General features: G+C 31.6%; 2 protein-coding genes across 3 annotated transcripts; one reads left to right on the top strand and one right to left on the bottom strand.

Moving 5' to 3' along the window:
- Window positions 1-238: 238 nt before the first annotated feature.
- Window positions 239-5283, bottom strand: LOC125839660 (uncharacterized). 2 transcript variants are annotated; one of them, XR_007443695.1, is made up of 9 exons: window positions 5094-5283; window positions 4144-4238; window positions 3446-3510; window positions 3028-3071; window positions 1896-1973; window positions 1641-1794; window positions 766-966; window positions 436-495; window positions 239-353 (listed from the first exon to the last, which is right to left on the bottom strand). XR_007443695.1 is itself a non-coding variant. In XM_049518655.1 (9 exons), exons 1-9 carry the CDS (start codon window positions 5234-5236, stop codon window positions 243-245), a joined length of 930 nt encoding a protein of 309 aa, XP_049374612.1. In that variant the 5' UTR covers window positions 5237-5283; the 3' UTR covers window positions 239-242. The 2 variants fall into 2 exon arrangements, 1 of the variants encoding a protein (XP_049374612.1); XM_049518655.1 differs by having other exon boundaries at window positions 787-966.
- Window positions 5284-14423: 9140 nt separating this feature from the next.
- On the top strand, window positions 14424-18229 carry LOC125839397 (probable serine/threonine-protein kinase WNK9). The gene is made up of 7 exons (XM_049518383.1): window positions 14424-14657; window positions 14792-14829; window positions 14979-15206; window positions 15648-15868; window positions 16107-16264; window positions 16355-16790; window positions 16877-18229. Exons 1-7 carry the CDS (start codon window positions 14583-14585, stop codon window positions 17914-17916), a joined length of 2196 nt encoding a protein of 731 aa, XP_049374340.1. The 5' UTR covers window positions 14424-14582; the 3' UTR covers window positions 17917-18229.
- The last annotated feature ends 5012 nt before the right edge of the window (window positions 18230-23241 follow it).

Raw genomic sequence — 23241 nt, 5'->3', positions numbered from 1 at the left:
CATACTTGATGCTAATTACTTATTTCCTCCTGCTTTCAGATATTCTTGAGTTCCCTGCAAATGAATCACAACGACCATAACTTTGTCCCACTTAGTCAAACTTTACGGAAAAATCAAACTCATAGAAACACCAGCTTCAGTAGCCAATTGAATATTATTGTTAAGATAAAAACGGATGATATAACAACTAGCCTTAGGGTCACATCAGAATTGGATTTCACTTGGATGACCAACTTACAGCACTACAAAGCAGAGGAAGGGTAATGATTAACAACACTGGGCAGCCAATTCTGAAAGAATGAAACAGCATCTAGCTCTGCTGGAGACAAGCCGCCAAGGGGTGTGACAGTAATCTGTGATAAATGACAGTGAAAATAACAATCATAGGTCTTTCTCATTGAAGAACTAACAACCATATAAAACAATAGTACATACGTATCCTTCTTGAAGAGAACAGTAGTCTGTATCACCATTCCCCACTAGAATTCTTGTAACCTAGAAAGGGAAGAGTAATATCAATAAATTACTCCATTAAAACCTGTATAAATTACTTTTCTATATTTCTTATTTAACTCTCAAAGAAGTAGGAACAAACGAAAATCCGGTGTGTCATACAAAAACAGAGTGGAATCTTTCAAAGGGATATTTTAGTGAAGTTACTATTTACAAAGGTTGTCTGGTTATTTTTAATAAGGAACAGTTGCCTGGTGTATTTGTTGTAAGGGTCCCCACTGTGAGATAAGGATACAGCAATGGAGCAAGCACCTATAGTGAAAGGGATCATACTCGTCTCTTAAACAGTAGATGATCCAATGGTGCATTTTTTAAGGCTCTAGCATGTGTACTTTCTGATGAATTCGTCTCCATAGTCATTGTGGACAAAACGTTTCCTCCTTCTCTTTCAGAAGTAACTTGCCTCCATCCCATTTTCACAAAACTTTTTCCTTGTCGGGTTAGACGGTATCCCTACGAAAACCAAGATAAACCTTTTGATCAAATAGTTACGGGTCACTGATAACAATTTGTACATTAAAGAATTCAAGTTTGATGATCCACCTTTCATCAAAGGAAAACTCAAAGTAAAAATAGACAAGTGTTCAAAAGTAAGTCGAGCCAAGCACATTATGATGGCTTGAAAAAGTTTGTCTTATAACTTGTACATCGAACAAGGAAAACCACAACCCTAGGGAAGCTATTTATTTATAAGTACAATTTAATAGAAATGTATAGCATATAAAGACAACAATGAAGAGACTACTATTCCATTTTTGTTTATACAGAGGAGACATTTGATGCAGTTTGTTCAAAACTACCTTGTCCATCCTTAACTACTTCATTATACAGAGACACGCTTCAGTGACTTGAAATGACTCATCTAGCCAAGCTTCAGCTATCAGTAGAAATCTCAATGAAACAAGAGTCCAACAGTGAGTGAATGAAGCAAAAAAAACCTGACTGCTGACAGGGCCACAAAGAGTTTGCATACATGAAAAGAACATCAAGGTGAAGACCAACTTTTACATGATACTTTTGACAATTATGAAGACGAGTAAATCCCAAGATCTACATTTACATTAAAGTTCCCTTTTCTAGGTGATTGTCTATCCTAAACAACAAAATCAAGCTAGCATAAAATTTACCTTGTGATTGACAACATCTGTTGGCACATCAATATTGAGAAAGCAATTCTTGGGATAGTGATTTGTCTTGATTGCAGCCAATATAGCGCTGATGATGGGTAAGCAAGCTTTAGCAGCCAGTGTGAAGTCATTAACATTGCTTTTTCCACGAATCCTGAATTTAGCAATCCAAAGGAATAAGGAAAAAGGAACAAAGAACAAAACAATGATGCACCAAACAATTGTAGAATTTCTGGAGTGTTCACCAATGCGTACCAATTATATGATACAGACACAGCAGGAATACCACAGAAAAAAGCCTCCCTAGCGCCAGCCACTGTACCCGAGTATACTCTGAAAGGGCACAAACTAATTCACACATAAGCAACTACAAAGTTACATGGTTGTAATATTAGGAAAGTAGCCATAGTTGCTGCTATTCCGTGGGGAATCCCAATATATGTCCTTGATGTTCAGAGTTTCTTTTGATGATAATGGTTCTTTTTCAATTCTATGTGATCTGGGATTAGCTTTTTGACCTTCAGTATTGGAAATGGCTCTGTCCCTATTTATTCAAGGCAAAGTTTTAACATTGCATGGTAAGACTCAGATTGTAAAATTAAGATGAAGTCTAAGAAGCTATAATTCACAGCAACTTTATTAGATCAAGATACCCTAATTTATTCAGCATTTATATTTTTGGACCAGTCACTGCTCCACCTCAGGTATTAAACTTCCTGTCCCGAAGTCAGGTCTGTACCAAAACTCCAAAAGAGCAAAAGAAAGAAAATGACACTATTTGGTACGAGCCATTTAAGTAATCAAACCGAGTTCACTCAGCTGATGGAGCCTCGCCATCTAGGACAATCAATATATTTATTTGTAAAATTACTTTACATTTAACATTTTGACTTTGCTTGAGTTTCAATCATAAAACTAAATTAACTTGAATAAAACATTATTCTTCAATTTTTACATTTAGGAATCATCTAAAAAGCAACAAAATAATGCAGGCTGACTGTGGATTCCACTTGACTATATATATATATGATGTGCTCAATTTTTAAAATAATTATTGTTGGTTGGTACAATACAAAGTTAAAGTTCTTGTGAATAAAGGGATGAGAAGAGTTATTAGACCAAAGATGAAAAACGCAAACTTGGAGAACATAGGATAATAAAAGTCATCTTATTTAGAGTTAATACCTCAAGAAAAACCTAAACTATCCACGTTTTGTTATTTTAATACTTAAACTATGGGGTGTTGTTGTTACCTCCTGAACTATAACATTTTTTATCTAAGAAAACCCTGCAGTGCAAGTGGCATGAAGAGTGGTCTCACTCTCTTTATAGAGTGAGAGCTAAATAATAGGTCAAAAAGAGCATCTAGTGAAGGAAATCTACTAACATGTGATAGCCGCAGTTGTCACCCATATTAACACCACTGATAACCTGAAACCATAAATTAAGATTATTGCTAGAGTGTTCTAACCATTAACTTCTAATTATGCAACGTCCCAAGGAATTGACACCTAAAGCCTGCATGGATAAATTAGTAATCAAGATATAAAGGAGATAGAAAACTAAAGTATTGGGAATTTGGAAAATCTCCCTGTAAGGTGCCAATAACTGAACTCTAAGATGTCATGATGAGGAAAGGGGAAGCACTAACTTAAAAAGGCATTTTAAAGATACAAGCTAAGGGAAAGAGAGTTTTAGTGTATGTCAGGATGCATATTACTGATGTTCTTCTTTTTTCCAAAGAGAAATATAATCAGAAGACTTGTGAGTAGAAGGATTATCTTGGTTGAGAAAAGTTCAACTACCAGATCAGGTACTGAAGGGAAAAGAGCTTTAGAGATTCCCAGGGAAGTACAGTCTGCTGGAGTTCCTGTAAGAAAGAAAAGAAAAAGGAAAAGGAAAGGGAGGTCAACATTCACATCTTCTTCTATTACTTCAAATCAGGTATCTTGAAGGATGACACCTTGAGCAATATCATGCTCTCAGTTGAATTTGACTGACCATTTCTGGTCCAGTATCCCATGACAGATTCCTGCTGAAGAAAGGTTCTAAGAGGACTTGTCAAAGAAAGCTATACTGTCTAAAATCTAAATTACAACTTTCCTAAATTAGATTTCTCTGTCTAAAGTCAAAAGATTATGTCCATCAGTATAACATCTATTCTAATAGAAAATAAATAGAATGCCAAATTATGTGGCATAATCTCATAAAACCTCAAGTATTCCAGAAAGAAAAGAGTTTTTCATAATTCATATATAAAGCCAGTAAGATCTCTTCATATATTTGTCACTTCAATTTCCATAATTGTTTGGTATAGAGGTACATTTGATTGACTTGTTTCGTTCAATCCTGAGGACCAACATGCCATAGCAGTAGATAAAACAGAAGGCTGTGGCACTAGAACATTAGAGTTAAATAATCCAATAAACTTAAAGTCAAGCACTCCAAGTCCAGGGTCAGTCCAGAAATCTAAATTAGTAATTTGTTGAAGATAACAACCAACCTGAAACTGCAAACGCTGTTGCTCCGCTGATGTCAACTTGCTTAACAGAAAGGGCATTACGCCAAGTAATGCTATGACTAACAGCTGACTTTTCACTGGAAGTAGTAATAAGCACATAAGAAATAGCATGTCTTAATTACTTAATTCAAAAGTGTATCTGTGCAAACAACAGATTTGGCAACAAACTACAATCTATAAGCATAAGCAATCAACTAAAAGCCAGTTAACTCCCAACTTTAAGATTATCCAACAGTGTAGCTGGACATAAAGCATCCCATGCTTCATCTCTGTAACTTAACAGTATAATAACTTCAATATCCGTCTCTCAATTCAGGAATGTTCCAAAACTTCGATCAATAAAACCATTATACTCACAATTCCACATTGAGCAATTTTAGACAACAGAAACTAAGCTTTAAGTTCACTCTATCCTTTAATATAATAACTTCAATATCCGTCTCTCAATTCAGGAATGTTCCAAAACTACGATCAATAAAACCATTATACATCACAATTCCACATTGAGCAATTTTAGACAACAGAAACTAAGCTTTAAGTTCAATCTACCCTTTAATCATAAAAAAAGGAAGCACCACAGCCATAGCTAGTCAGATCAATACATACCTAATTCTATGTACCTCTAATATCATGCTTTGTCATCATGCTAAATCACTAAATTTAGGATGGAGTGGTACAACTCCCTAAACGCCAATAAAAGTTTGAATTTCCCTAATACAAGACAAAATTCAAAATTTTCATTGCAAAGTTGAGAATTTAGCAAGTATAACTGTCCATACCGCCCGAAAAAAGGACTTGATCATAGAGACTAAGTTGCACTAGGGAGACAATCGAACTAAGAAAGTAAACTTAAGCTCAACACAATATTTCAAACCTCAGAAGGTGCAATTAGATGCAGAAGACTGATAGTGTGTGTGAGAGAGAGATCATACGAGTCAGGAGCACAAACGAGGACGTAAAAGCGATTGGTGGAAACAAGCAGACTAACTAGAGCTCTCAATCCCGGCGCATCGATTCCATCGTCGTTCGTCACTAACACCGTCGGCCGATCGCCGGCGACGAAACTAGCCTCCATTTCGCTCCCCGAAGTTTTCGGTTCAGTTGGAATGCAAATTTTTAATTATTTTTTTCTCTTCTATGTAAGAGTCTGCAAAAGGCTGATTTACTTAAATAGCCCCTTTGTGGATAATGATTATATTTTGGCCCATTTTGGAATACAAATATATTGTTTAGTAAAAATTACTTAATTAGATGTATTTATATTTGAGCTTATCCCACTAGAGAAGAAGAATAGGAAAGAAAAGAGAGATAAAGTTGGTTCGATTGCTTCAAAATGTCTCTAATATTCTTATTAAATATACGATTATCATTATTTTTAATAATTCTCATCTCTTTTTTTTTTCGCTTCGACTTTTTTCCAGAATTAGGATGAAAGTTGATCTCATCAAGTATTCTATTGATTTTTAACGGTTATATAATGTGAAGATATTCCACAAATCAATCATAGAAAATTTATATCTGTCATAGCAACAATTTTAACATTTTGAGATAGTTTACGAATTTAGGCTATGTTTTAAACATCACCACTAAAGTGGTTATCTGATGTCAATCTACATGAAGAGACTACTTTTGTGTTTCTGAATGAAACCAAGGCCCAATGTAACAAAGATGGGAAAGGCCCAAAAGTGAAATTTGGCCTTTCTTTCTTTTCCATCTTTTAATATTTTTCGACTTTCATACCACAACAACAACGTATCCAGTATAATCTCATGAGTGGATTTTAGAGAGGATTATGTGTCTTGCCCCTACCTTACGAGGATAGATATGTTGTTATTTTTTAACCGACTCAAGTAGAGCATATCCAAAATAGTATTAAAAAAAATAAAGAAGTGAAGAAATTATGTAAGAAATAATTGGGGGAGGGGGTAAAGAAAATAACATGTACTAATTTATTCAACTTTAGCCGTTTTCAATTTAGATGGCAATGTTTAATTAATTAATCTAATACTAATTTAACCTATATACTCTAATAGTGGTGATATTAGTAAAGTTAATGGTTGAAAATTAGTTAATTACAAAAAAAATTACAACAAAATTCTATCTTGGTCGTGTAAGCTGACAAATAATTTGGGATAATCTTTTATAGTATGGAAGACAACTAATATGAAAGTTGGGGCGGAAGGAATACTTGTCAATTTACAAATTCAAGATAGAACTAACTGCATTTTTTCCATTTTATTTTTGCAATTAATTCTTTTTTGAACGTGTAAATAAGTTTGTAAAGTTCCAAAAAAATTTCTTAAAAGATAAATTAGTAAAATTATCATTTCTATTTAAGATTTCTGGAGAATATAAAGAGAAAAGTGGACAACTAATATGATATGAGAAATATATATGGCATGTGATTAACCAGGTTACCAGTATTACAATAAACAATTAAACGGATAATGATGTAGTACGGATGAACAGTAAGTACGGATTTTGACCTTAATTAGTATATAGTCATATACATATAATATCAAACACTTTGACAAGTTCTAGATAAATACACAAAGTGTCATGATTAAGTATAACATATGTCACGGATCCATGTTTCCTTGTATTAATTTTCCCTAATGTTGTCAAAATTACTTTATTTGTTGTTTATTGAAAATTACCCTTCATCGAAATAAAATAAATTAAATTAATTTCATAGATATTACTATGCTAAGTATATTATCGACCAGATCTATACTAATTAATTACTTATTAATATATATAGAGTGTTTGATTTAAGATTGCGATATTGAAGAGTTTCTTATTTTATTTTCTTAAATTTTGTGTCAAGTTAAAATAAGACAAACAAATTAAACAAAGAGGAATTTTTTTAGACCTTATAGTTTGGTGTGAAACAAGTTATGTTGATAGCAATTATATTGAGATTCTTTCTATTCGATTTGTTGTGTTAAGATTAACATACATTACATAATTTATCAAAAAAATTCGTCTGCTTACAAAAATTATCCTCCATCTTAATAGTTTAAGGAGGTACTTTAGGAGTATTTTCTCATTTTTCATGATTAATAACTTCAAGTTCAAATAGAAGTCACATGTTAATTCATAAAATGATTAATTAATGAACATAGTGCATTTTCTTCACCTAGTTAATTACGTTCATAAGTCAAGATCATATGCTTCGAATAGACTCAATTGATGAGTCATAAAATTGATGGGATATATAATAATATTTTATGGTATAGTTTTAGGTAGATATTATGTTGAAACTCTCACAACAACCTTTTAACCCTCATATAAATGATATCACATTCGGATAATATTATTAAGAAAAGATTACCTAATGTAATTGATATGCTTCATAATTCTATTTTATATTATATTGGCAATACTTTTAGACAAAATTTACATGGATAATGATAGAGCGGCCGATGAGATGATAGGGAGGTGGAGATAATTAGCGTAACACATCACTTGTTTTTTATACTTTCGTCATGGAAGTTATTTATCGTTGAATTTTTTTTTTCAATATTTTGGTTGATTGTCTTGATTATTGTCATGTAAAAACATGGGGTCATGTTCGTTACATTTGCTCCATATCTACAAGCTAAATCCCATGTGTAATGCTTCCAAAAATAAAGTACATTTTTTTAGTCGAAAGGTAGCAATTTTATTTTCAAGTACTTATAAGTACCTTGTGGCTCTTGGTGAAAAAATAATAAATTGTGTACCTAAAATTAGGTATGATATTTATTGAAGGATTTTGTTAGGTTTGTTTTAATTTTGATGAATTATATAGGGTTGTCCATAGTCTACTAATTTATAGGCATGATGGTATTGGTCTTATGTAACCGACAATATTTTACAAATATCTCAGTTGATATGAAATTATTTAAATTTGAGAAGTGAAATACAAATTTTATGGTCATCGAGGGGATAAAAATTAAAGATCAACAATTTTAAGGGGCAAAAATTAAAAATTAATACTCCAAAATAAGGATATCAGTGTGAATGAGCCATTTAAAAAACGTTTAGGAATTGTTATCGGATTCACACAAAAAATAAATTAGATGGACTAGTTTTTTTCTAGAACAAAAAACTCTAACCTTATGCATAGCCTCAAGTCGTTACGTGTTTAGGGGTTTGTTCTATCTTAAGCATCAAGAACTGTCAACTTTCGCGACTTTTTAAGGTATTTTAACGTAATTGGAGTCACATGATCAATAATAATTTATATTTGCTAGATTAATCTATCTATCGACTAATAAAAATCGTAATATCTAACACAATAAATAGATTTATTGTATCACCATGATTGTATGGGATTTCACCCACCCCTAAAATTAGGACACATATACTTAAATATCATGTCACTTCACTTACAAGATGTGGATTCAAACTCTCCTAAGAAAGCAAAAATCACAAACTTCTTTTTTGGTCAAATAATTGTATAAACAAACAAGAAAACAAACTTGGTGTTATATGGGGTTCAATGTATCCTACCTCCCAAACCACCACACAATATGAGATAGGAATTAAAATGAACATTTAATAATCATCACTAACCAAAAGTATCACTTTCAATTTGTTTTCTAGTTTTATTATTTATTTTTATTTGACATATGTATGGTGGTTTGTTTGATTAATAGTTATTTTACTATTAACAATAAATTTCTTGTGTCCATTGCAAAAAGTACTTGTCCGTATTGAGATGCACTACTTTTTAAAAAAAATTATTTAAAGAAGTACTGAAAGATGGTAGACCATTCTGCTGATTTTTTTAGACATTTGCACCCCACATACTTTTCTTTGAATTTTACAGTCAAAGACAAGTACTTGAAACTGTTTTTTATGAAGACGATTTGTAGTAAAACGTACGAAAATGTCAACTATTCATATGTGCAAAATTCATGATGGTGCTTTTCTAATTGAGAGAAAAAAATACGTACGAATTTAACTAGTAAAAAAAGTTTGAGATTGTTAACTTATATATATGACTTAAAAGGTTTTTTTTTTAAAAGTAGGAATTTTTTTTGTGATAAAAAGGTATCGTTCAAATTTAAAATTTTTATCGAGTGGTGGTAATTAGACCGGCATTATTGTATGCGATTGAGTGTTGGTCAGTTAAGAACTTTCATGTATAGAAGATTCATGTTGCGGAGATGAGTATGTTGAGGTGGATGTGTGATCATACTAGATTAGAAATGAAGGTATCCGGGATAAGGTGGTCGGTGGTGGACAAGATGAGGAAAGCAGGACTGAGATGGTTTGGACATGTGAAGAGGAGGTGCATTGACGCACTAGTGAGAAGGTGCAACGATAGGTTGGTTATAGAAGATATGAGGAGAGACAGAGGTAGGCCGAAGAAGTATAATGGGGAAAGGTAATAAGATAGGATATGACACAACCGAGGACATGACCCTAGATAAGAGAGTGTGGAGGACACGTATTAGAGTAGAAGGCTAGTAGAAAGTGTAGTGCTATCTTGCTCACCAAAATTTAGATGAACGGAAATAAACCACTTCTCAAATTTAATCACAATACATTAAATAAAAAAGAGTCCAGAGCCAAAAGGGCAAAAAAACTTGCCAAAAATTTCGAAAGGGCACGTCATATTTTTTTAAAACCAAAAGGGCAAAATCGCTATTGACAAAGCGATTTCCCTTTAACACATATGAACGCCGTTTATTCCGTTAAAATTAAAAATTGCTGCCCGAGCAGCGATTTTCTCCGAAGATTTTTTTTTTTTGCTAATATCGCTGCTATGGCAGCATTTTCATAGAAATTTTTTCATGAAAATCGCTGCTTTGGCAGTTTTTTTATTAAAAAAAAATTTAAAAAAATCGCTACCCCTGACAGCGTTTTACTTAAAAAAAAATTAAAAATTGTTTCACCGATTTAATTTATTTATTTTTTAAATCGCTACCCGTGGAGTGATTTTCAATCTAATTTTAATTTTTAAAATAATTTTTTTTATAAAAAGGAAAAAAAAATTGGACAAAATCACTGGTAGGTCAGCAATTTTAATTTTTTAACGGAGTAACGGCGTCAGTTGCCCTTTTGGTTAAAAATTTTTTGATGTGCCCTTTTGAATTTTTTATCAATTTTTTTACCCTTTAGACTCCGAACTCGAATAAAAAACCTACTACAAAAATTGTAATTATCTTGTTGCTGCCTAATGTTCACTATAATTTTCTAATTTAAGTGACACACTTTAACCCTTAACCTAATTATCTGTTCATAAATACTTATTGAACTAATACGGAAATAATTATCCAACAAACGTTACCCACTAGCTAAATCATGAGCCTATAAATATATAGAACGCAAATTTATTTTTATTTTATTTTTGAAATATTTATAAAATTGAAAGCAACTAGAAGAAAAATCTATCACCATAAAAAAAATAGGTGGGGTGAGCTAGCCTGCAAGTTGAGCTAACTAGTGGTGCTTGAAACGTAATAAGATGCTATATTTGGTAATATTCCCATGGTTTTATTTATATGTACGCATTACAATACTTTCGCAAAGCATCACGATAGCATAGTCGCACAACGCGTGTTTGATGGCTAGATAAGAAACAAGTTATTTATATATTAATTTTTGTATAACTTATACAACGTTCGGTAGGTAGATAAAAAATAAACTATTCAGGTAAAAAACTAATACATGTATAAGTTATAAGAGAATCTATGTATTATAATATGGAGGATAGAATATGAAACAACTAATGCATGTATAATTAATTTCTTTATAACTAATACCTGCATAAAATAATACTTCAGACATAAATTTTCTCATAACTAATCTCTACATTATCTATACTTGCATAACTCTAAAGTATTTTTTACGCTAAAATGACTTTTAAGTAATTTTTGAGCGTTTGAATAAACTGTCCTTGAGAATATTCCTCCCGAAAATATCTGTTGTTAGGCCTTTGTCCATTATTGTTAACAAGGTCAACCTCCCGTCAACAAGCCGTCGAGGACAATTTATAAAGTATATATGACTGAGTCTGGTATTTTTCCAAATAACCTAAAAGAAAGAAACTAAAAACAATACATAATAATAGGAAACAAAATTAAAAATATACGATACAACATAAAATTTTACACCTCGTAACTTAATATATATTATAATACAGTAATATATAATATTATTAGTATAACTTACATAAATACCATAGTGCACTAATTAAGGGGGAAAAAGAAACTGAAAATCAAATTAATGTTTTGTTAGTTTAAACTTGTTGAATATCAAATTTGGATATAGATTTTGTAACTGCTAAGAATTTGGAGTGAATTTAGGGAGAGAAAATAGGAGAGAAAAAGAGAGTGGTGAATGTGAATTTGGTTGGTGACTTTTATGTATCAGGTAATTTTTAAAATTAAGAGAAAGAAGGGATTTAAATAATATTTTTAAAAGGTAAGGAAAAATAGAGAATAAGTAAATTAAACTTGTATATATAAGTAATTTATCCATATTATAATGAAGGTTAATACATTATAGAATATTACCAATAAAGCTTATTTTACCTACTTTCATCTAAAAAATCATAATTTTCCAAACAATAATCAACTGAATATGAAAAAATTTAAATATACTTTTCTCCATACCGAACACATCCTTAATTGTCCTTTTTTGCTTCTCCTTTGGGTTCCCCTTGTGGTAGGTAAAAGGAAATTTAGCAATCAAAAATTGTCTGTGGGGTTACAAACTTAAATTAAAGTAGCATTATCACTATTTGAAAGAATTTATTACATGGTTGGTGTAGCTATATATTTAAATGATTCTTCTTATTATATAATAAAAATAAAAAACTTTACCCTTTGACTACATTTTAGTTTGCTTTTCCCTTTGAACACAATCACATATTAGAAGCTTCCAATTGATTGGTTGGTAATATAATATAAAGTATAAAAATGATCAATAAAAAGGACTTATATAAGATGGAGTAGCTTTTTAAATTACAATCGGTTCGTAATATAAATTTAAATATCACTTAGTGGATATCCATTCCTAAAACATAGACCTAAAGACTTTCAAGAGAAAACAAAATTATAATTATTAGAGACATTCAATTTCTAGTTCTTGGAAATAGAAAAAATCTTATTAAACGTATCGTCTTCAAAAATGAACCCCTACAATATGCAAATCTGAATTTAGCCAGAAACAAAATTTGAGAACATCCGAATTCAATATTGAAGCAATAAAAATCTTTTCTAGTTGCAGCTAAAATTGATTCTTTTTATTGGTGCTCCATTCCTCTCAAATTAATAGTTTGTTTTGTTTATAGTGTGCATTTGATTAAGGGAAAATGACTAAATTTGTCCTCACTCCTCAGTTAATGTTACTCAAAAAAAACCTTTATCCACTAACGATAGAAGCTTTTCATTGCGTAAAACTTTTTTACAAAATAAATAGTTAAAATTTACCTTTGAATTATGCAGAATTAAATAATAGGTACAATAGAAGGTGGTACATTGTCCTGGTAAACTTGTATCAGTCCATTAAATATAATGCAACTTTGCTGCAACATTTTGTCATAAATCATACTTTTAATATGATATTATTAAATATTGATTGATATATACTTCATATCTTTTAGATATTGGATACTACAACTAGGTAGTTATCCAGTTGGAGCAAAAAAAAAATAAAAATACGTATGTGACTCACAAGTGACTGAGGAGTCAATGCTCCAGAACCATGTCATCCAATCAAGAAATATCCATGACACACATTATCTTAACTTTATTCTATATTGACATAATACATAAACATGACCCTTAACTTGGCTTCAGCGGATAACTATGTCCTCCAACTTTGAGTATGCACAAGTAGACACTTAAACTTGTATAAAATTGAATAAGTAGGCATACGTGTCTTACATGGCATAATACATGTAGGATGCCACGTAGGACACAAAATTTCCATGTAGGGTACCATGTAGGACGAATGTGTCTATTTGTTTAATTTTATACAAGTTTAAGTGTCTACCTGTGCACATCCAAAGTTAAATGTCATAGTTGCCAGCTGACATCAAGTTAAGGGTCATGTTTATGTATTATTTCTATATTTCTATACGACTACAACTTGTACTAGTGCCAGGTACACACACTCTTATAACAATTCCCAAATAAATAAATTAACAAACAAAGCACAAATAGCATATATACCAATAAGGGTCGCGGTAAGTAATTCTTTATTCTTAATAAGAGTTTTTGAGTTCGAGTCTCCCTGGATACGGAGTTATCTTTGTGCAAAGAGTATTTTACCTTCAATGTAGGACTTCGAGTCTCCCTAGGTACGAAGTTACCTTTGTCAAAGAGTATTATACCTCCAATGTGGGACTTCTCAGCGTGAATGTGTATTTAGTCAGGCTTCAATGTGAGGTACCAGACACCGAATGAAAAACCAAATATATATATATATAAATACGTGTTTGGTCCCTGTACAAGGCTACAAGTTGCAAGATTGTCAGTGACTCAGTGCCTGTAGGTGCAAATTGACCAATTGCTCCCTTGGACATATCTACACAGAAAATGGATACTGATTAAAGTTGAAAATTTAAAAAGGATATGATTGTAATCTTAGGGTCTCGATAGCTGATTAAAGTTATATACATATTAATAATATATGAATTTATTATGAAGAAATTTATGTATAATTTTATGTAAAAATTAGTAATACAAAGTTAAGTTATTTATGTATTGGTCATTTTATATTTTATCTTACATACAATAATACATGATAGATTTCTCATATACATATATTTGTTGTTCGCGTTTTAAAATTACATACCAAATATCACATTATTTTATAAATCAATAACTTACATTCTAATTATCATATACCAAACAAGATATTACTTATATAAGAATTAGTACTTACATAACTCTTATCCTTTCTAGCTAACGAAAACATCATCTAACAATAAAAAATCAAAATTCTCATAACTTATACATGTATTAGTTATGCAAATTTCTAAATAACGTACGGAGAACATTGTAGAGGACAACGTGGGGTGTGTTTTTTCTGGAATTTACAGCTCGTGATGAGATAGAAATAAAATAAAAAAAAAGCAGGCTAAAAATAAAGGTGTTTTGTCATGATATGTCTGTTTGATTTTCTTTGGTGGGGGAGGTTTGTTCATAGCCTTGAGAAATCTTTGCCATGTTGGCTGTCTATGAGTTGTTTAAACTAAATAAAATATTTTTTTAAAAAAGCCTTTTTCTATTCAATGGACTAACCAAAGCCTCTTTTTTATTAATAACACAAAAAATAAGATAAAGTTTTTCACAAACAACATAGTCCCCAGATTTTCTTCTATTAATCTTGTTTGAGTGCCAAATCATTACCCTTTCTCTGTGTTTTCTCGTATAAAGAAAAAAGATTGTTTTTTTAAAAAATTTTTTTTACAAAGAATGGATGGTGTTATTGACTTTGAATCAGATGATTCTGAGTTTGTTGAAGTTGATCCTACTGGAAGATATGGAAGGGTATGGTTCTTGTGTATATTCCAATTGCAATTTCTTGGGAATTGAGCCTACTTTTCTTAGTTTATTTTACTCTTTTTTTTTTCAATTTTTTTCTCATCATTTTGAGCTTTTTTGTTTTGTTTTTTTGAGTCCAGTACAATGAAATTCTTGGTAAAGGGGCTTCAAAGACAGTGTATGTGCCTCTCTTTCTTAGTTTGTTTTTGTGAAGATTGAATCTTTTTCCATTTTTGGCATATGGGTATTTCAAGAAACAGGCATTGCATTTACCTAATGTTTAAAATTTCATTTTTTTGATCATTTTTGGGTTAATTTTTGCTGCAGATATAAGGCTTTTGATGAGTATGAAGGGATTGAAGTAGCATGGAATCAGGTGAAGCTTTATGACTTTATGCAAAGTCCTGAAGATCTTGAGAGGCTGTATTGTGAAATTCATCTGCTTAAGACATTGAAGCACAAAAACATCATGAAGTTTTATACTTCTTGGGTTGATGTTGCCAATAGGAACATTAACTTTGTTACAGAGATGTTCACTTCTGGAACTCTTAGACAGTAAGTACAAATGAAGATCCTTTATCTTGTTCTTCTGTTTAGTTTTTGTAGTGTAGCCAAGTAATGTGTTTAGTTCATAATTCCTCATTTTTTAGAACATTTTGAGGTTACTTGATCATGGTATTTCTATAAGTAGTAGTCTGTTGTGATGTCTTGTTGTCTGGTGATATTAGTAGTCCTAGTATTGCTCATGTAGTTTCTTGTCCTTCGATTTCTGTTATTACCTATTGTTTCTTGTGCTTCTGTTACTTCTTTTTGGGTCTGCTTTGGATTACTTTTCCTTGAGCCAAGGGTCTTATCGGAAACAGTCTCTCTACCTCTGAGGTAGGGGTAAGGTCTGCGTGCACTCTACCCTTACCTGACCACATTTTGTGGGACTACACGGAGTATGTTGTTGTTGTAGTTTGTTGTGATGTGGACCTATATGTTAATCTTGGACAGGTATAGGCTAAAACATAAGAGGGTTAACATTCGAGCAGTAAAGCGTTGGTGTAGACAGATCCTGAAAGGGCTTCATTACCTGCATAGCCATGATCCTCCAGTTATACATAGAGACCTCAAGTGTGATAACATTTTTATCAACGGGAACCAGGGCGAAGTCAAAATTGGTGATCTTGGCCTCGCTGCTATCCTCCGCAAATCCCATGCTGCGCGTTGTGTAGGTAATTCTAATGCTATCATTCTTGGTGAAAATCTTGAATAACAATTGGAACTGATCATGTGATAGAAAATAGAAATCTGCTGGTGCTTATTCATACTATGGTAATTCTGATACTATCATGCTAGACGAAAAACTTGAAGAATGATTGAAATTAATGATGTGATTCAAGATATCTTAGTAGTGCAAATTCCATACACTATCCAGCTTAAATTCTTCTGAAAAATTGTTTGCCCGACCAGGAACGCCAGAGTTCATGGCTCCAGAGGTGTATGCAGAGGAGTACAATGAATTAGTTGACATTTATTCATTTGGAATGTGTATTTTAGAAATGGTGACCTTTGAATATCCATACAGTGAGTGCACTCATCCTGCTCAGATCTACAAAAAAGTGACATCTGTAAGAACCAAACATCTTGAAACTTGCTTTAGATTTTGCTCTTTAATGCATATACATCAAGGTATCAACATAGATTTTGTTGTTGTGTAGGGGAAAAAACCAGATTCCCTTTACAAAGTCACAGATCCTGAGGTTCGTCGATTTGTTGAGAAATGCTTGGCAACAGTATCTCACAGATTATCTGCGAGGGAGCTTCTTGATGACCCTTTTCTCCAAGTTGATGATTACATGTCAGACTCAGAGACACCAAATTACTTGCAAGACTCTGATGAATTTGACCTTACCTTAGGGCATCGATCCTCGAGCAGATGTGATAACAACTCTCTAGTAAATGGTTGTCTTGGTTATCTTGGATATGAACCAGAGGATGATTCATACTACCATCAACTTGAGTATGAGGCAAATGAAATTGATTTATTCACAGATAACGAAGAGGATGACATGGAAAATGCTGATATCAGCATCAAGGGAAGGAGGAGAGAAGATGATGGCATATTTTTACGACTCAGGATAGCAGATAAAGAAGGTATTTCTTTATTATTGCTTCATATATATCAAGTAGTGTTTAGTAGTCTTGCTGTTGACTAAATTGCTGTACATTTACATTTACAGGTCGTATCCGCAACATTTATTTTCCTTTTGACATTGAGGATGACACAGCACTAACTGTCGCTACTGAAATGGTGGCCGAGTTGGATATTACAGAACAAGATGTTACCAAGATTGCAGACATGATAGATGGTGAGATTGCTTCCTTAGTGCCTGAGTGGAATAAGGGGTTTGGGATAGAGGAAAGCCCTGACTACATGAACCGTGGCTGCTGTCACAAATGTGCTTCTAATGGTTCTCTTGTGAACTACCTATCGTCCAATACTCCAGCACCGGCTAGGAACTTGCAAGTGCTACATTGTACCAAGCATGGATGTGGTGCTATGCATGGCCGTTTTGAGGAGATAACATACCATTTTGATGGCTCTGAACAATGTCTCACTGACCGTGCTCCTGACGGCTCATTGGAATCTGATGGTGTACACTTTACTGATATATGGGCACAAGTTGACAAAACAAAATCACGCCCACGAGATTCTGGTGACAATCAATCTGATGCTAAAGACAAAACGGTAGATGAATCCACCTATGGTGGTGAGGAGGAAGCTACAAGTGTCGACAAGGATGATAAGTCTCATCCAAGACTACAAGACTCCCCCTCTTCAAATTCTTCAGGAGCTAGAACTCCAGTAGAAGATCATGAAAATGAGATACGGCGAGAGTTGAGGTGGCTTAAGGCCAAGTACCAAATGCAACTAAGGGGGCTTAAAGATCAGCAATTAGGAGTCGTTCCAAAATATTCGACTCAAAGGTCCAGCAACAAAATCCCAAGAAATGATAAGGTATCGTCAGATTCAACTCCATCAGTAGAACAGGATCAGCTTCTACTACAATCATTTACATCAGGCAAGCACTTTTCCTCAGACTTCCCCATAGAAATCGATAACGAAAGTTCTATTTCTAAGGTTAGAAGGTATCCACTTGCATATGGTTCTTGCAGCCCAGAGCACATGGCCACTGCACAGAGTTTCTATACAGGGTCATTGCTTCCCCACTCACTTCACCGGGCCACTTCTCTTCCTGTTGACGCCATAGATTTCTAAGACTTGCCCCTTTTACACGACTCACTCAATCAGACGTTCATCCAGAACCTCAAAGCAACACTGACTGGCAGTTCATCTGCATGATTCATGTATTTTCCACATAAAGAGTTTTTTCAACTTGTAGACTCTTAGCTCCAAGAGAACATTACCTTCTTTTGGAACGATTGAATGTAAATAACCATGGTAGAGAAATCCTGATCTCACCAAATCAACTTTCTTGCAGTAATCTCAAACATAGATTATATGCAACAATCATGTATCGATAAGTGAATATACTATTAGATATTATAATAAAACATTTATTTGAGTGCTTCACCAAGAATCAAAAACTTGTTTGACATGAACAGTTTTCTCTTCCATCTGTTATATTGTTCCATATTGGTCAATCGTCTCCATTTATGGTATTGAGCAATCTTTCATCTCGGGTTGAGTTAAGCCCAATGTCCATTTTTCTTCTCACATTACACAACCTTGTTCAACCTCTTACATATCCATTGTGAAGTTTACTCTGTGAGTAAAGAGCTTCCTACCTACCAAAGACGATTCTATTTTCAGGGCTCGTATATGAGACATCTGATTATGAATATAAGGGTTGCTTACCACCTCACCACAACCTTTTTGACAGTGGTTGAAGATCTATGTTCCTCAAAAGTCAAAACAACTACTCCTAAAGGTTAAGTTAAAAAGCAATCTTGTGTCATTTCTTGGAGTTTCAACTCATATACATAATGTGAAAGAAGTACATCTTTTCTAACATGCCACTTGAACTAGGTTATGTAAAAAGTGACATAAATAAGCATACGCGTACACATTCTTTTGCTTTATGTTTCCTTTTTTCCCTACTCAATTTCTTTGATTTCGACCTTCCTGTGTTTTGGTTAATCAAATTGTTACATGTGCCAACTAACACTTACCTGCCAGATTAAAAATATCAATTTGGCTTTCTTGAAAAGATAAAACATGTCAAAGATAAATGTCCTTTAATTCACAGGCACAGGAAGTAAAATTTCGATTGTTGTGAAAGTTACTGAATGAATCTATTTCATTCTAATTCGATCTAAGAAGAAAAAAAAGGGTGTGCTAGGTAATGTTTTTCGGTTTTTCAATGTTCAATTGGTCAAAAATTTTGGAAACACTTTCTCTGAAAAAATAAGCTTCTTAAAAATGAGGAATACGAATAAGTTCCACAAATGACACTCAACATTGATTATATGTGTCGTACCCACCCTCCATCACAACTCATCTTCACCCCACTTCCTAGTTCCTAGCCCTACCGCTACCCTCTCCTCTCATAGTATCTTTCTAGAATATAAACAAATACTTTTAGGATGATATATTTTGGGAAAAACTATATAAATGGGTCATAAAACCCAAAATAATTACATGTTCATACCCCAATCCAAAGTAATTCAAGAAATACTCATTCTCTCAAAAAAAAATAAAAAAAATCAACACATGCCCCCATTCATTATGGCTGATAATTTCACTTAATTGATACTAAATCAGTGTATATATATATATATATATAGTATTTGTATCAGTTAAGCGAAATTAGTTGAAGGTATATAGTGTAATTATTTAGTGGGGTATGAATGTAAGGGGTATATGTTTGTAATTATTTTGTTTTTGTGGGGGGTATTCCCCATATTTTTTTTCTTAGTTATCCAACACAAAAAAAGAGAGTAAAAAATTCACTTATTTTCCTAAAATATATTTTTCAAGAAAACATTTTCCTTCAATCCAACACACCCCAAATCTCATATAAAATATTTGGAAAGTTTTCATTAACATGAATTTCTGGACACACTATCTTGTTAAAAAGATCATAAATTTCATTCTTTATAATAAGGTCGATTATCTGTTGCAATCTATATAAATATGACTTTATAGTATAGAAATTAGAATGTTCCTATAATGTTATGGATGTATATAAGTCAAACTCCATTTTTTTAATACTGGCAACATTTGATTAGTAACCTACAAAACAAGGTACCTAAATGAAATCTTGTAGTAGCATGTAAAACTTCAAAGAAGACGTAAAACTTATTTACAATACTATATATTAGTGTATATATAATGTATATAACTCAAACTAATCTTATTGGATTATACTGGAATAGTAAACATGAACTTGTATCTGTCGAATGAGATGCTTGAAAGTGAGAAAAAAAATAATGTGAAAGAGCTTTGTTATAAGTCTAAAGAAATGAAGAGACATCTTCTTCTTTTATTATTTTTTACATTTATAAATAAAAAGTTGAACGACCAGAATAGTCAGAAATCTTGTATACAAAAAAATACATACAAAGTATATATATATATATATATAGTATGTATATATATGTTGTATATACTTTAATCATATTATAAGTCGTTTGGGAGCTGGATAAGAAATAAGTTATCCATAAATTAATTCACATCTAACTTATACAATGTTTAGTAGGTAGATAGGAAATAAATTATTCATTTATAAAATTATACGACGTTTGATTGACAATTTAGAAACATGTATGACAATTATATGTATAAGTTATGAAGGAACATATGTATTATAATATGCAGGATAGAAAATGAAATAACTAATACATATATAGTTAATCCCTTCATAACTAGTATTTGCATAAAATAACAGACTCGTACACATAACTAATTTCTCCATTATTAATATATGCATAACTCTAATCAGCCACGAAACGAAACGAGTCCATAATTGGTCAAATGATATATATATAAGTCTCCCAAGGACCAATAACCCTGGCTTGTGTCATTATTTTGTCTCCAAAAATGCTTAATTAAACCATGCAAAAGCAACCAACACATTGGTTCTTGCAAGACATCCCCTTTTTTTCCTTTTCTCTTTTTCCCCATCTATCACTGTTCCAATTTTCACCCTATATATTTGGTTTTGTCAACCACTAGACCAACATATTCTTTTCCCATAAATAAATAAAAATTATGCAACTTTTCTTTTTTCATTTTTACCAAATTCTTGAAAATGTTGATGATAAAAGTGAATTGAAAAATTGATAATTGTATTAGTTACGGGACTGATTAAGGCCTTATTTGGTTTGACATTGTTACAACTTACAAGTGTTTGATTAAAAAATTATTCTTGTCCCTTTCTTATATATGTTTAAAGAGATACTATTTTTCTTACGTTATATTAATAAGAACGTCTTTTCTATTAGATCATTTTTTTTATATAGATACAAGTGATTTTTTTTAAGATTTGGTTCTTGTTTGTTTAGTTAATCTTTAATAGTTTTAACTTTTAAGTTTTAACCATGTCAATAATTCTTTGTATAGCATTGTTGGGTTTGATCTACTAATAATGAAGTGAAGATAAAAATATAAACTTTTATATTTAGATTTTAATAATTATAAAAAAAAAATCCACCTTTTTATGAGTAAAACTGATCATAGAAAATTACTAGCAAAATTATTAGTACTAATTTTATTTTTTTTGGAAAAACTACTGCACATATAAAAACAGTTATAAAATATTGTGATAAGTATTTCTTCTATCTCTAACCAAAAATTTTGAGTTTAAACTTTCAGTATGAAGTTGCCTTTAGTAGAAAATGCTTAATTCCTAAAAATAAAACTCATCGAATAAATTCAAATTAATTGAATTTCAAAACAGATGTTTCGACACCAAATGAAAAATCTACAAAAAATAATAATTTCTCAAACAGTGAAATCAAGGTAAAATACCACCCAAGGATAGATAGTAGTGGATGTGTTGCTCCTCCCTTAATCAAAGATCTCGAGTTCAAGTCTTAGATATGAAAAAAATCTTCGACACATCTTTAATTTTAAACCATAAGATCAATTTTTTCTTTAACTTTCTTTGAATCAAGTCACTCAATTCAAAATAGAAGGAATACTAATTTTTTTAAACCTACTTACGTATGAATACTATCAACAGTTATCGAATATTGTGATATAGTAAGTATTTCTTTATTTATAATCAAAAGCTTTAAGTTGAAATTTTCAATATGAAACCGTCTTTTTTAATAAAAGAAATGCTTAATTATCAAAATAAAACTTTCGACACGTGAAATTCATATTAATTAGATTCCAAAACAGATATCTCGAAAAAAAAAAAACCTCACAAGAAAAGAATTTGTCTCATAGTGAAATTCAGAAGAAAAAAAATGAGTTAACTGGTGAACAACGGTATGCTCAACTGACACCCAGCCCCCACATCTAGAAACCCTTGGATTCTACTGCTCTCTTTTTTACCCCTTTTTACTACCTGCAATTGCTGCCTCAAAATTATGGCTTAACTGAAAATCAAATTAAATCTGAATAAAAAAATTATATTTCTATATGAATTGAAACAAACAAATTCTTTTCTAACTATACATAATTAAATAAATATAAAAAATAATAAATTTTAAATCACTTAAGATTCTTATTCCAACACAAAACTTAATTTTCTTGTTTGGTAAATTATAATCTGTCTGCTTCATGATAAGTTATGTTTTCTAAAAGGCCAAACACATATACAGCCTCTCAAACTTGCCCTCATTTTTTATTTTGGCACTCCAACTTAGCTTTGTTCCATTTTAATCCTTAAACTCCATTTTTTTTACCATTTAAACACTTATACTAATTTTTATGATTTGTTTTTATTTATGTTCTTCAATTGCAATTTCTTATTTTTTAAAAATAGACGTGTGTCTGTTAATTAAAAAAATTAAACATTCGCGAACGAACATAAATATTTTCAAACAATAATATATTTTGATATTTCTCTGTATTTTTTGCATGAAAGTAAATTGACGAAAGTTCTTTGATTTTCTTTCTTAAACATTCAATTAAATTAAATAACACTACTTATTTATTTTTTCTTATCATCTAGGCTATCTAAATTTAATGCAAATACTCACTTTTAATTTTTAATATAAATCAATACGAATAAACAAACTCATCTTCAAAAAGACTTGACTGACTTTGTTAATAACACTACTAAAAAAAGACTCTTGTTCATTGCTAATAACACTACTAAACAATGTTAAAACTCGACTTACTTTGTTAGGTTGTCGGTGATTTTAAAGAAAGAAGACCAACACAATTTCGTCGGTTATTTTTCACACAAAAATACATAACACCCTTAAAAATAAATTATTATTTTTTAAAAAGAACTATTTTTTGTTAATTTTAAATTTTTTAACTAAAATTAAATGACACATGTCGATTTAAAATAAGAAGTTGCAATTAAAGAATATATATAAAAATAAATAAATCATAAAAACAGTATTTCGTGTTAAAATGGAACATAAAAAATAGAGTTCAAATGAAACAAGGCTAAGATAAAGT

This window comes from Solanum verrucosum, unplaced genomic scaffold (genome assembly GCF_900185275.1).
Source record: "Solanum verrucosum unplaced genomic scaffold, falcon-dt-bn FXZP01000306.1, whole genome shotgun sequence".
NCBI lineage: Eukaryota > Viridiplantae > Streptophyta > Magnoliopsida > Solanales > Solanaceae > Solanum > Solanum verrucosum.
Note: the sequence above shows the minus strand (reverse complement) of the source record. Positions and strands in the feature narration are given on the sequence as shown.